The sequence below is a fragment of the Pristis pectinata genome, chromosome X (genome assembly GCF_009764475.1).
Source record: "Pristis pectinata isolate sPriPec2 chromosome X, sPriPec2.1.pri, whole genome shotgun sequence".
Lineage (NCBI taxonomy): Eukaryota > Metazoa > Chordata > Chondrichthyes > Rhinopristiformes > Pristidae > Pristis > Pristis pectinata.
In genome coordinates, this window is record NC_067450.1 from 11089892 (window position 1) to 11102473 (window position 12582).

Genomic DNA, 12582 nt, shown 5'->3' on the forward strand with positions numbered 1-12582 from the left:
CATGTATAGGTACAGTAAGGCAGCATATAAATTTCTTAGATGCAATGTATTCTTTGCTTCCTCCTCCCCCTATAGATTGTGAAAGTTGGAGTTGTTTGAGAATTCATTTTCTACTAATATTAAAATGTCCAAAATTTAAAGCTGAACTGCAAGGCACAATGAATTAACCTACCTTCCTTTCAGAGCATTGAAGAGTCTGATTCCATCTGCAGGGCCACAGATCTGGATAACATCATCCCTGGTCAGCTTCAACAGATCTCCACCTGTGGATACAAGCAACAGAACCTCAACATTGGCACTGCAGCAAAAATTTGCACAGAATTCCTAAGCAACGCCAGTCATCGTTTTGAAGAAGCAGAATGATTAATTAAAATCAAAATACAAAATTAGCATGCTTGGTCATCTCACAAGCTGGTGTTTATAGGATTAGATTTCTGTCACCCACTTCATACTTGCAGGATCTTTCCTACAATTCAATGTTTTAAAATAAATACAATTTTTAAACTTTTGTTTTAATATATTAAAGAATAACATTTAAGAAATATAAGAATTCTACTCCTTAAAAAGCCACAGGGGTCTGAGATACTTTATTACCCGTTTTGGTGACTATACTTGCCCTGAACACGTTTTTTTTAAAATTTCTTCTTCAAACACAAAGAGATGAATTGAAAAAGACAGTACGTCCATTAACTAAGAAAGGCAGCATATAAATTTCTTAGATGCAATGTATTCCTTGCTTCCTCCTCCCCCTATAGATTGTGAAAGTTGGAGATGTTTGAGAATACATATTCCACTAACATATTTCATCAAAACAAACCCCACGACTGCTCCTCCCAACATCCCTACACACACACACAACCATTTAACTTCTTGGAGGAAAAAAAAACATTTAAGACCTGGTTAGGGAAATAGGAATATTCTTCTTGGGTTCAAACACAATATTGAGGAAATAGAAGTGTCAAGGTACATTATTCAATGTTTTTAGCTGACTATGCTGTTAAAATTTGAAACTCAGTTTTTTCTGAGGTGGAAAGGAGATTGAATTCGACTGCGTGACTAAAAGGATGGTTGATACAAAGAACACGTTTACACAAATCTTTGCCGAGATTCTTTTCTAGTTCAAAATCCTAAAGAAAATAGCAGCCTCAAATACAAGTTTTATTTAGTTCTGAAAAGAGGATGAGAAAAATGTTCAACTTAAGCTTTTAAACTTGCAGATTTAATTGAGCAAAGGAGACCAGAAAGAAGTCATTTAATATGTTCAGGAGGCGAAAAAAGTTTAACTTTAGATCTCATCACGTCCTTATGTTGTTGGAAAGCACTTCAAAATTAATTTAGTTATAAATGGCAATCAGTGCTCTGAAGTCAAAAGTAGCCACCAATTTGCGCACAGCAATCACGCAGCAAATGAATTAAATGAATGACAAATGAGATTTTGGTCACATTGGTTAAGGCAAAAACGTTGGTTGCAGCAAGAGTTCCCAGTTCTTCGATCAGCACCAAAATATATTTTACATCCACCCAAACAGATAGACGGAGCCTTGGTCTAGCATTTCATCCTAAAGACTGCACTTCCAAAAAAAAAATTCCATGTTCACCAAAAACTGAACCAACTTGTCTGTGCCCGAGAGTGGGTCTTAAAAGTTAAGACCATAAGACATGGGAGCAGAAGTAGGCCATTCGGTCCTTCGAGTCTGCTCTGCCATTCAACCATGGCCAATTTATTTTTCTCTCTCAACCCCATTCTCCTGCTTTCTCCCCGTAACCTTTGACACCCTTGCTAATCAAGAACCCATCTTTAAATACACCCAATGACTTGGCCTCCATAGCCGTCTGTGGCAATGAATTCCACAGATTCACCACCTTCTGAATGAAGAAATTCCTCATCTCAGTTCTAAGGGACGTCCTTTTATTCTGAGGCTGTGCCCTCTGGTCCTAGACTCTCCCACTACTGGAAACATCCTCTCCATGTCCACTCTATCCAGGCCTTTCAATATTCAGTAGGTTCCAATGAGATCCCCCCTCATCCTTCTAAACTCCAGCGAGTGCAGGCCCAGAGCCATCAAACTCTGTGTTAACCCTTTAATTCCTGGGATCATTCTTGTAAACCTCTTCTGGACCCTCTCTAATGCCAGCACATCCTTCCTTCAACATGGGGCCCCAAAACTGCTCACAATACTCCAAATGTGGTCTGACCAACACCTTATAAAGCCTCAGCATTACATCCTTGCTTTTATACTCCAGTCCTCTTGAAATGAATGCTAACATTGTATTTGCCTTCCTTACTACTGACTCAACCTGCAAACTAACCTTTAGGGAATCTGCACTAGTAATCCCATGTCCCTTTGCACCTCCAATTTCTGAATTCACTACCTGTTTAGAAATTAGTCAACACCTTCCTTCTTTCTACCAAAGTGCATGACCGTACACTTCCCTATGCTGTATTCCATCTGCCACTTCTTTGCCCATTCTCCCAACCTGTTCAAGTCCTTCTGCAGACTCCCTGCTTCCTCAATACTACCTGCCCCTCCACCCATCTTTGTATCATCTGCAAACTTGGCCACAAAGCCCTCAATTCCATCATCCAAATTATTAATGTATAACGTGAAAAGTAGCAGACCCAACACTGACCCGAGGAACACCACTAGTTACCGGCAGCCAACCTTCTATCCATGCTAGTACCTTTCCTGTAATACCATGGTTTGCTATCTTGTTTAGCAGCCTCATGTGCAGCACCATGTCAAAGGCCTTCTGAAAATCCAAGTAAACAATATCCACTGACTCTGTCTATCCTGCCTGCTACTTCCTCAAAGAATTCCAATAGTTTTGTCAGGCAAGATTTCCCCTTAAGGAAACCATGCTGACTTCAGCCTATTTTATCATGAGCTTCCAAGTACCCCAAAACCTTATCCTTAATAATGAACTCTAACATCTTACGAACCACTGAAGTCGGGCTAACTGGCTAATTTCCTGTCTTTTGCCTCCCTCCCTTCTTAAAGAGCGGAATGATATTTGCGATTTTCCAGTCCTCTGGAATTATTCCTGACTCTGGTGATTCTTGAAAGCTCACTAATAATGCCCCCACAATCTCTTCAGCTACCTCTTTCAAAACCCTGGGGTGTAGTCCGTCCTGGGGTGACATCCACCTTCAGACCTTTCAGCTTCCCAAGCACCTTCTCCTTAGTAATAGTGACAACACACTTCTGCCACCTGACTCTCTCGAATTTCTGGCATGTTGCTGGTGTCTTCCACAGTGAAGACTGATGCAAAATACTCATTCAGTTCGTCCGCCACTTCTTTGTTCCCCATTACTATCTCTACAACGTCATCTTCCAGCGGCCCGACGTCCACTCTTGCCTCTCTTTTACTCACATCTCTGAAAAAAATTTTGGTATCCTCTTATATTATTGGCTAGCTTAACTTCATGTTTCATCTTTTCTCTCATTGCTTTTTTAGTTGCCTTCTGTTGGTTTTTAAAAGCTTCCCAATCCTCTAGTTTCCTGCTAATTTTTGCAATATTGTATGCCCTCTTTTGCTTTTATGCTGTCTTTGACTTCCCTTGTCAGCCACTGTTGCCTCATCCTCCCTTTAGAATGCTGCTTCTTTGGGATGAACTGATCCTGCATCTTCCGAATTACTCCCAGAAACTCCTGCCACTGATGCTCTACCGTCATCCCTGCCAGGGTCCCCTTCCAATCAACATTGGCCAGCTCCTCTCTCATGCTTCTGTAGTTACCTTTACTCAATAGTAATAGTGATACATCCGATCTTAGCTTCTCCCTCTCAAACTGCAGGGTGAATTCTATCATATTATGATCACTGCCTCCTAAGGGTTCCTTTACCTTAAGCTCCCTAATCAAATCTGGTTCATTGCACAACACCAAATCCAGTATTGCCTTTTCCCTAGTGGGCTGAACCACAAGCTGCTCTAAAAAGCCATCTTGTAGGCATTCTACAGATTCCTTCTCTTGGAATGCAGTACCAACCTGATTTTCCCCAATCTACCTGCATATTGAAATACTCCATGACTCTTGTAACATTGCCCTTTTTACATGCCTTTTCTGTCTCCTGTTGTAATTTGTACCCCACATCCTGGCTACTATTCAGAGGCCTGTATATAATTCCCATCAGGGTCTTTTTACCCTTGCAGCTTCTTAACTCTACCCACAAGGATTCAGCATTTTCTGATCCTATGTCACTTCTTGCTAAGGATTTGATTTCTTTTTTTTAAACCAACAGAGCCACCCCACCCCCTCTGCCCACCTGCCTGTCTTTTTGATAGGATGTGTATCCTTGGATGTTTAGCTCCCAGCTGTGATCTTCTTTCAGCCACGACAATGTGATGCCCACAACGTCATACCTACCCATTTCTAACTGTGCTATGAGCTCACCTACCTTATTTCATATACTGTGTGCATTCAAATATAACACCTTCAGTTCTGTATTCACCACCTTTCTTCTCAAGTCTGTCTCCATGTTGCCTGATGTTAAATTCTTATCCCTTTCTAAACTTTGTCTTATTCTTTATTCTGGAGACTTCAGTAACCTCTCCTGCACTCTCCTTCCCTTTTACTTTATCCATACTTTTCCAATCTGTTGAACCCTCCCTTACTATTTAGTTTAAAGCCGTATCCACAGCCCTAGTTATGCAATTTGCCAAGACCCTGGTCCCGGTGTGGTTCAGATGGAGCCCGTCCCATCGGAACAGCTCCCTCCTTCCCCAGTACTGGTGCCAATGTCCCATGAATTCAAACCTACTTCTCCCACACCAATCTTTGAGCCACGCGTTTAACTCTGATTTTATTTACCCTGTGCCAATTTGCACGTGGTTCGGGTAGCAATCCAGAGATCATTACCTTTTTGGTTCTGCTTTTTAATTTAGTCCCGAGCTGCTCAAATTCCCTCAGCAGAACCTCTTCCCTTGTTCTACCTATATCGTTGGTACCCACATGGACCACAACACCTGGATCTTTCCCCTCCCATTCCAAATTCCTCTGCAGGTCAGATGAGGTGTCCCAAACCCAGGCATCAGGCAGGCAACACAGCCTTCGGGTCTCTCGATCCTTGCGACAGAGAGTTGTGTCTATTCCCCTAGCTATACTATCCCCAATCACAACTACATTTCTCTTCTCCTTCTTGAATGGCTCCCTGAACCACGGTTAGGTTGCTCATCCTTCCTACAGCCCCCACTCATCCGCACAGGGAGCAAGAATCTCAGACCTGTTGGACAAACTCAAGGGCCAAAACTCCTCCAGCACTACCTCTTGGATCCCCCTACCTGCCTCACTCACAGTCACACCCTCTTGCCCCTGACCACAGACCAAATTTGAAGTAGTTAATTTAATGGGTGTGACTGCCTCCCAAAACACAGCGTCCAGGTAACTCTCCCCCTCCCTGATGCGTCGCAGTGTTTGAAGCTCAGATTCCAGGTCATCAACTTTAAGCCTGAGTTCCTCAAGTAACCAAAACTTGCTACAGATGTGGTCACCAGGAATCACAAAGGGGTCCACCAGCTCCCACATCATGCAGCTACAACGCATCACCCGATCCTGCATCCCTAATTTATTTAATTAGTTGTAATTTGATGTCTTTTTATTTAACTACTACAAAAAGCCGTACCTGTTCTTACCTGCTACTCACCTGTGCCTCCTCACCAAAGCCTCTTAAGCCAAAGCCTCAGATTCCCACTCTTACATTGGCTCACTCGCAACTACGGCTGCTCCAAAATGGACACTCCACTTTACCCTACCTTCCTTTAATTGGCTGAGTTGCAACACACTTAGCCAATCACACAACTTCAAAATAACTGTTTGCTCCTCCCCTCTGCTGCTCTGGCTGCTGCAACTGGTGAAAAACAAGCTCCCAACTGAAAATAAAAAACAGGTAATACTTGCTACTAATACTTAAGTTTAAGTATTTGTAACATTGACTTGGGCTATGCTACAAATGAAGTCAAACTGATCCAAACTGCTTAATTTAGTTCAATAGCACTCATTCCAACACAGTGCATTTCATGCATGCATAAAGGATTACATCAAGTGTTGGCTCAATTATCATCAGTTCGGCTGAGTGACATGTCATAACACTGGAAGCCTTGGAAATATTAGATCCAGAGCATGGAGTAAATGAACTTGCACTAATTATAGCGCCTTAACATCCACAGTGCAGCTTAAAAAGTATTTTAAAATAATGGAATATTCTTGAAGTGCAATAATTAATGTATAAACATGTCTGACATACACTTTGCGCACATCCAAGTTCCAAAAAACAGACAAAGAATCAGATAATCATTTTTTCCTCAGTGGTGCTGGTTGACATATTATTAGGACACTGGGAGAATTCCCTCGTGTTGAAAAGTGCCATAGGATTTTCTCATCCAAGCTGGAAGATGAAGTCTCACTTAACATTGCATTGATTGCAAATCACTTCATGTTGCAACATAGCAACACCATCCCCACCCCAACTCAATAGCCACATGCACACAGCCATCAAACCCGACGCGTATGGCAATGTACCACATCCCTTTAATACTGCACTGAAGTATCAGGCTAGATTGTGTGCGCTCAGGTCTGTAATTGGGACTTGAATCCACAATTTGCTTTATTTTCCTGACTAGAATGGCAACAATATGGCCGCACTGACTAAAAGTACTTGGACAAAGTGCACAAGTACCTTTTTTTTTAATATATATAGATACACACACACACATACACACGTATATATACACACACACAAAGATTCATTCCCAAAGGACAGCATCTCGCCCCTGATGATCCTTGGCAGCATGAGACATCTTTCAAATTTTCTGACCAAGAAAGAGAGAAATGGAATTTATATTGTGCCTAAATCACAGATTCAAAGTGTTTCTAAAGAGCAGTCACTACTTGTAAGCAAATACACCAGCAAATTTGCGCACTGTAAGGTATAACAAAAATGAATAGTTGAACAAATAATGGGTTTTATATACTGTTGGTTGATGAAGGAATCGTGGCCAGGACAGCCAATGACTTCTTGTCCATCTAATGCTACAATAGCAGCTCTACCATCCATCTGTACAGGTAGAGGAGCCTCATTTTAACATCTCTTTGAAAGAACACCTCCATACAACACAACATCCATCGCACTACATTAGAGTATAGGCCATCCCCAGGGAACATACAGGTTCCGTTCTTACAGATGCCCATCAGTTGATTTTGTCAGTAAATTTGAAGTATCACTCGATATGGTAACCGTACCTCCACAGTAATGGATGGATGACTGATAGGAACAATAACCTGAGGACAGCCTGTACCAAATCAAGGTTAAGTGCTGAAGTTGGTAGCAGGTCCAAATCCACATCCTTCCAACCCATAGTCAAGTTATGACAAAGGCAGACAAGCAGACAGGAATGACTGGTGACCAAATGGCTTCAGAGTGGATTGTCACTACTGGTCTCTCTACAGTTATTCTTGTATATTTAAAGCTTTTTCCACAATGTACAACACACACGTCATTGACCCAACAGGCCTATGCTGGTGTTTATCCTTCACCCAAACAGACATACATGGAAGAAAGAATTAGGCCATCGAGCCTTCCAGTCAACTTCTCCATGCTCTTCACTGTAATTCCACATTCTAACCACTCTGAATAAGTTTCTTCTAGATTTATAGAATAGTACAGCTCTCAGTGAACATGAAACCCAAATTTTGGAACAGCTGTCCATTAAGTCCCTTCCCCTTGAACTTTTGGCTAACCAAAATCCAGTGTATTTTATTAATGCAATTAAGTTTGGGATTCCCAACCAAGTGTAAACATTTTTGCTATGTCTACCTTGGAAAGTGCTTTCATTATTTCCAAAGACCTTATCAGGCTACCTCTTGAGCCTTCTATTTAATAGAGAAAAGAGCCTCAGCTTGCTCAAGCTTTCCTCCCAAGTGTAACCTCGCAGCCAAAAGCAACGCACTGCAGAAGCTGGAAATCTGAAATAAAAACAGGTAATTCTGTAAATTTTGTAAGGAGGTCAGGCAGCATAGGTGGAGATAGAAACAGTTAATGTTTCAGGTCTATGACTTACCATCGACCAAAATGTTTCTCTACACAAATGCTGCTTGACTTAAGTTTTTCTAGCATCCTCTATTTTCATTTTGGTATATATACGCAGTTCTAGTGTTATTCTGGTACTTTTTTGCACTTCCATATGATTTATTATAATGGAAAGACCAAAACTGTACATAGCAATCAAGATTCTATACTTCTAACTTCTCTTGGTCTTTTGAGTATTATGGTCATGTCTCTCCAGTCCATGAGAAAAGCAACAGTTCACCATGTATATTGCAATTTCTTTAATGTTTTGTAGTTATTATTTTTGCTACATTGATAAAGGAAATAACATCGCAGTTCAAATTAAGTATCCCAGCCCCCGCAGAATTATGCAACCCCAAGTTATATTATGATGCAATTCTGCTTTCACACATTCAGCCATCCATTGCCATCTCCCCACTTAGCGTGAATGGATGCTTGACGGTCGGCGTGGAGTCGATGGGCCAAAGGGTCTTTTTCTATGTTGTATGATTCTATGACTTCTGGTTTCTTGCACTAATGCTATGGTAGTCAGTGCTGTTCTAAACATTCTTTTTACTCCCTCTCTGCTCCAAAGATGCTGTGCTCCAAGCACCGCCTCCTTTTTGGATTATTATCTTGGAATCAAAACTTAATTCTACTCCAACTTACTCTATTCATGGAATACCAAAACTGAAATTCCTTCCTTCCCTTCATTCACTTTGTCTTCCTACTCAAACCTATAGTTTTAAAATGTTTGGTATTAGTTGATAACTACTTCAAGTCCATTAGTTTATTTCTCCCCTCCCTGTTCAGACAAGGTGGGGCCATATTCGTCAAGGCGGGGCCATGTTCGTCAAGGCCCTTCATTTGGGCTGCTCAATTTAAAGAGAGGAAAAAAAACACCCACAAGAGCTGATAAAGCATTGCACTTCCCTCACAAACTTTGCATTCACCTCAGGAAAGTACCTCGTTAAAGTGCAAAATTTTTTCACCCAGCTGAAATCTCACTAGTTTCCAATTAAATGTCACATTACAAATTGGCAGTTGTATATTGTGAACATGATGCTGTGGGGAATTTATCAGAAGGTACTAACATAATGAAGTGCTATAGTGAAGCACCAAGAGGTGCTACAGTGTGTGGATACTTAATCCACCTGGCCCCACTGAATCCAAACCTAGGCCCTAGAGATGGAAAATAAATGAGTTCCAATCCATTTCAGCATCCAGGTAACTGACATATTTTCATCCAAAATAGTTAATAAGCAAAAGGTACCAGAGAAGTTTGCGAAGAGCCTGCAGTATGGAGAAAATCGATTTCTGTGCAACCACTGCTGAGCATCCTGTGGTGTGGCTGTTGCCAACAGATTCTGCAAAAAAAAAAGTAGCAAGTTAATTCTTGGACATATTGCCCTGAAATGTATACACAGATATACTGACCTAAGAGGACATTAGGAGTCATTACTGTTGCTCAATCCCATGTATTAGTGAATATCAACTTTCCTCAGTCCTAAGAGGAGTCACTTGGTAAGCTGCCCCACCAAGGAAACTATGTCCTTATTGCAAGTATAATCACAATATGAATTATTTCACCATAAATGATCATTCATGCTAGGAAAAGGACATTAGTGTTTTGCTACATCTATATTTTACAAAATTGGATCACAATTTGCCTGAATACACTAAAACTGAATTACAATTATGGTTACTCTTGTTAATTTTCTCTATATTATGGGAAGTCACAAGGACTTACTCCAGGTTCATTGCAGTATTTCTAGGTCTTTAACAAAAACATCTTTCATGACAAGGTGAGAATGGCACGATCCAACAATGAAAAGCCTACCTGGTTTTCGGAGACGGGAGACACTGACAGTTCTCGACAAACCCACTTTCGAAAGGATCCTAATGTCTGATGAGAGAAAGTTACTTGTGAAGTTCTGGAAAAATCTAAAAGAAACGCACTTTCACTTTCGATGTATGTACACATGCTGGTACAGTTTCCACTGTGTACACTTTGGGGAAAAATCTAACAAGACAAAAATCACTCACCAAATCAAGTGAAAATCCAATAGAATTATTGAACTATAATTGTACATAAGCATGAAGAGGTCAAAAGTGAATTTTCAGAAAGAACCTAATATCCATTAAGATGATAATGTTTATCCAAAATTTAGATGATTTTAATTGTTCCTGAGATAAGAAATTAATGCTAGTAGACAAATGGGTGGATAACCAGATCCAAAACAATCCCTCCTACCATAGACAAGATGCCAATAATTATTGGTTCAATGAAAATTCTCTTTGCTATCCAAAGGGTAACAATGCAGGAATTAAAATTGCTGGATTAGGACTGTATTCTTATCAGGCTAGGGATAGACTGAAAAAAAAGAATTTGCAATTTACACAGTACCTTGCATGTCCTTTGGACATTTAAAAGCCTTTCACAGCCAATAAATTGCTTTTGAAATGTAGTTAGATAGGCAAATGCAGCACCTAATTTGCGCTCAGCAAGCTTCCACAAGCAGCAAATGCAATATCCAGACTGTTTTGATGGTGTTGGTTGAGGGATAAGTGTTTGCTAGGACAGGAAAGCGCCTACTCCTCTTCCGGCTGTACTACTGTACCTTTTATATCCAGTTCCACAGGGAGATAGGGATTGCAGTTTAATTTCCAAGCTGAAAAATAGTGCTGCACTAAAATGTCAGCCTAGATCACGTACTCCGAAATTTTAGAATGGGGCTTCAAGCTACACCCAACAGATTCAGGCACAAGATTGTTACCACTAAGCAAACCTGATAACTGTAGGAGTAAAGAAACCCATATGTTTTCTACCAGCATTCTCTCAAGTGAACTAAAATATGGCATTCATCATTGCTTTAATTTACTTTTTTTTACTTAAAGACTTGCATTTTTAGACATTGCATCTCAGTGCGCTTCTAATCTGTAGGCAAATGTTACAGCCATTTTACACACAACTCAAACATTCACAAAAAAAATGAATATATAACCAGGATAATTGAATACGATCAGGAGGTTTTCACGCAGACAAGTGGCAAGGTTTAAACAGCTAAAAACAATGTTGCACAACCCCAAAATTGCATTGAACTATTGAGCCGGAACACAAAATCAAATCCCACACAGTGAAGCACAATTCAACCTACTGATTTAGGACTAAAAGGTGACATCATTCATTGTAAGATGAAAAGTTGAAGCACAAGATTGGATTCCTCCACCATAATAGAGAAATGGAAGTCCAGGATTAGAGCAGAATTCTGAAAATACTAGTCATACCCTACTTCTGTATTCAAAGAACTGGCCTACTGGCATTGCATAATAGTGTGAATGAGTAGACCAGATAGCTTTCTTTGATCAGATGAAGATCTGAAAATTAGTAACCATTATGTTTCAAGTTTCCAAACCAAGCCATTGAGGAACTGGCAACAATTGAATCTTTCTACAAAGGACTACATCCTTTTTTTTAAAAAAAGGAAAAGTGTCCAAAAGAACTGAAGCCCAGGTTCAAGGATTCCAAAGTGCAAGCACATGTACAACTGGACTTTTAATGTGACAACTCCACACAGTTTACAAGCAGACAGCAATTCTGCTTCCCAATGCTTCTCCAACCAATTACAGCATGCATTTTCAGAGGTGCCCCTGACCCCATTAATATGCCCGATTGATCGGTCAACAAAATTGCCACATATTGCTACACATCTGCTCACTCAGATCTGAGTTTAATGATTTGACAATAATAGGTTGACTTGGCACCAATCTTCCTTCACAAAGCATGCCATCTTGATATCACCATGATTCCAAAGAGACCTCTTTTACACTCAACTATGCAAGTACAGGCATGGAATTTTACCAGCCTGAAACTGCAGGATGGTAACCATGGTGTAGAAAGCAGGACCAAGAACAGAGGACCCAGCAGCCTTGCTCTGCTATTTTATCAGCCACAGCAGTTGATCTTTCCTGTATTCTTTAGTTATTTAACAAATATCTAGGCCCTTTTTAAACAGCTCAATTAATTTTGCTTCTGTGGACTTCTGCAGCAGTGCGTTCTTCATTCTCAAACCTGTGAAGAATACTACTTTAAGAGATTGTATTTATTTAACTTGATTTCCAAGGTTATTCTGGATCCCCCTATTACAGGAAAAGCTCTTATTTTAATGTAACTGTAAAGTGTGGAATGGGGACAACGGCAGCCCCACCAATCCTTCCATATGCATGTTTGCTTACAGATTATTCCATGTGACAACTTGCATTTTGCACACAATGAATAATGCAAGTTGCTCCAATATACCCTTTCAACAGCAGAGTTCCAATTTAGGCTGAAGTCTGTGCCAGATGATGATTTGTACTGGCCAAGCCTCCTGTACATCTCTCCCTTCCTCAACCCAAACAAATTCCATAGGCATGCGAAGACCTACTGAATTCTGAAGTTACTAAGAGGCATGAGCAACACACTTCAGTACAAACCAGTACTTGGCATACTGATCTACAGTAACTGCTCTCTGATGCAACTGGGAGACAAGCCAGCAAAAT

General features: G+C 40.5%; 1 protein-coding gene across 1 annotated transcript in view; it reads right to left on the reverse strand.

Moving 5' to 3' along the window:
- tfcp2 (transcription factor CP2) overlaps positions 1-12582 on the reverse strand; it is a 68023-nt gene that overhangs the window by 17025 nt on the left and 38416 nt on the right. The window contains exons 10-12 of the mRNA XM_052009579.1: positions 9881-9946; positions 9314-9407; positions 173-263 (exon numbers count right to left, since the gene is read on the reverse strand). Of these exons, the coding sequence (XP_051865539.1) occupies positions 173-263; positions 9314-9407; positions 9881-9946 (251 nt within the window). The remainder of the gene's footprint in view (positions 1-172; positions 264-9313; positions 9408-9880; positions 9947-12582) is intronic.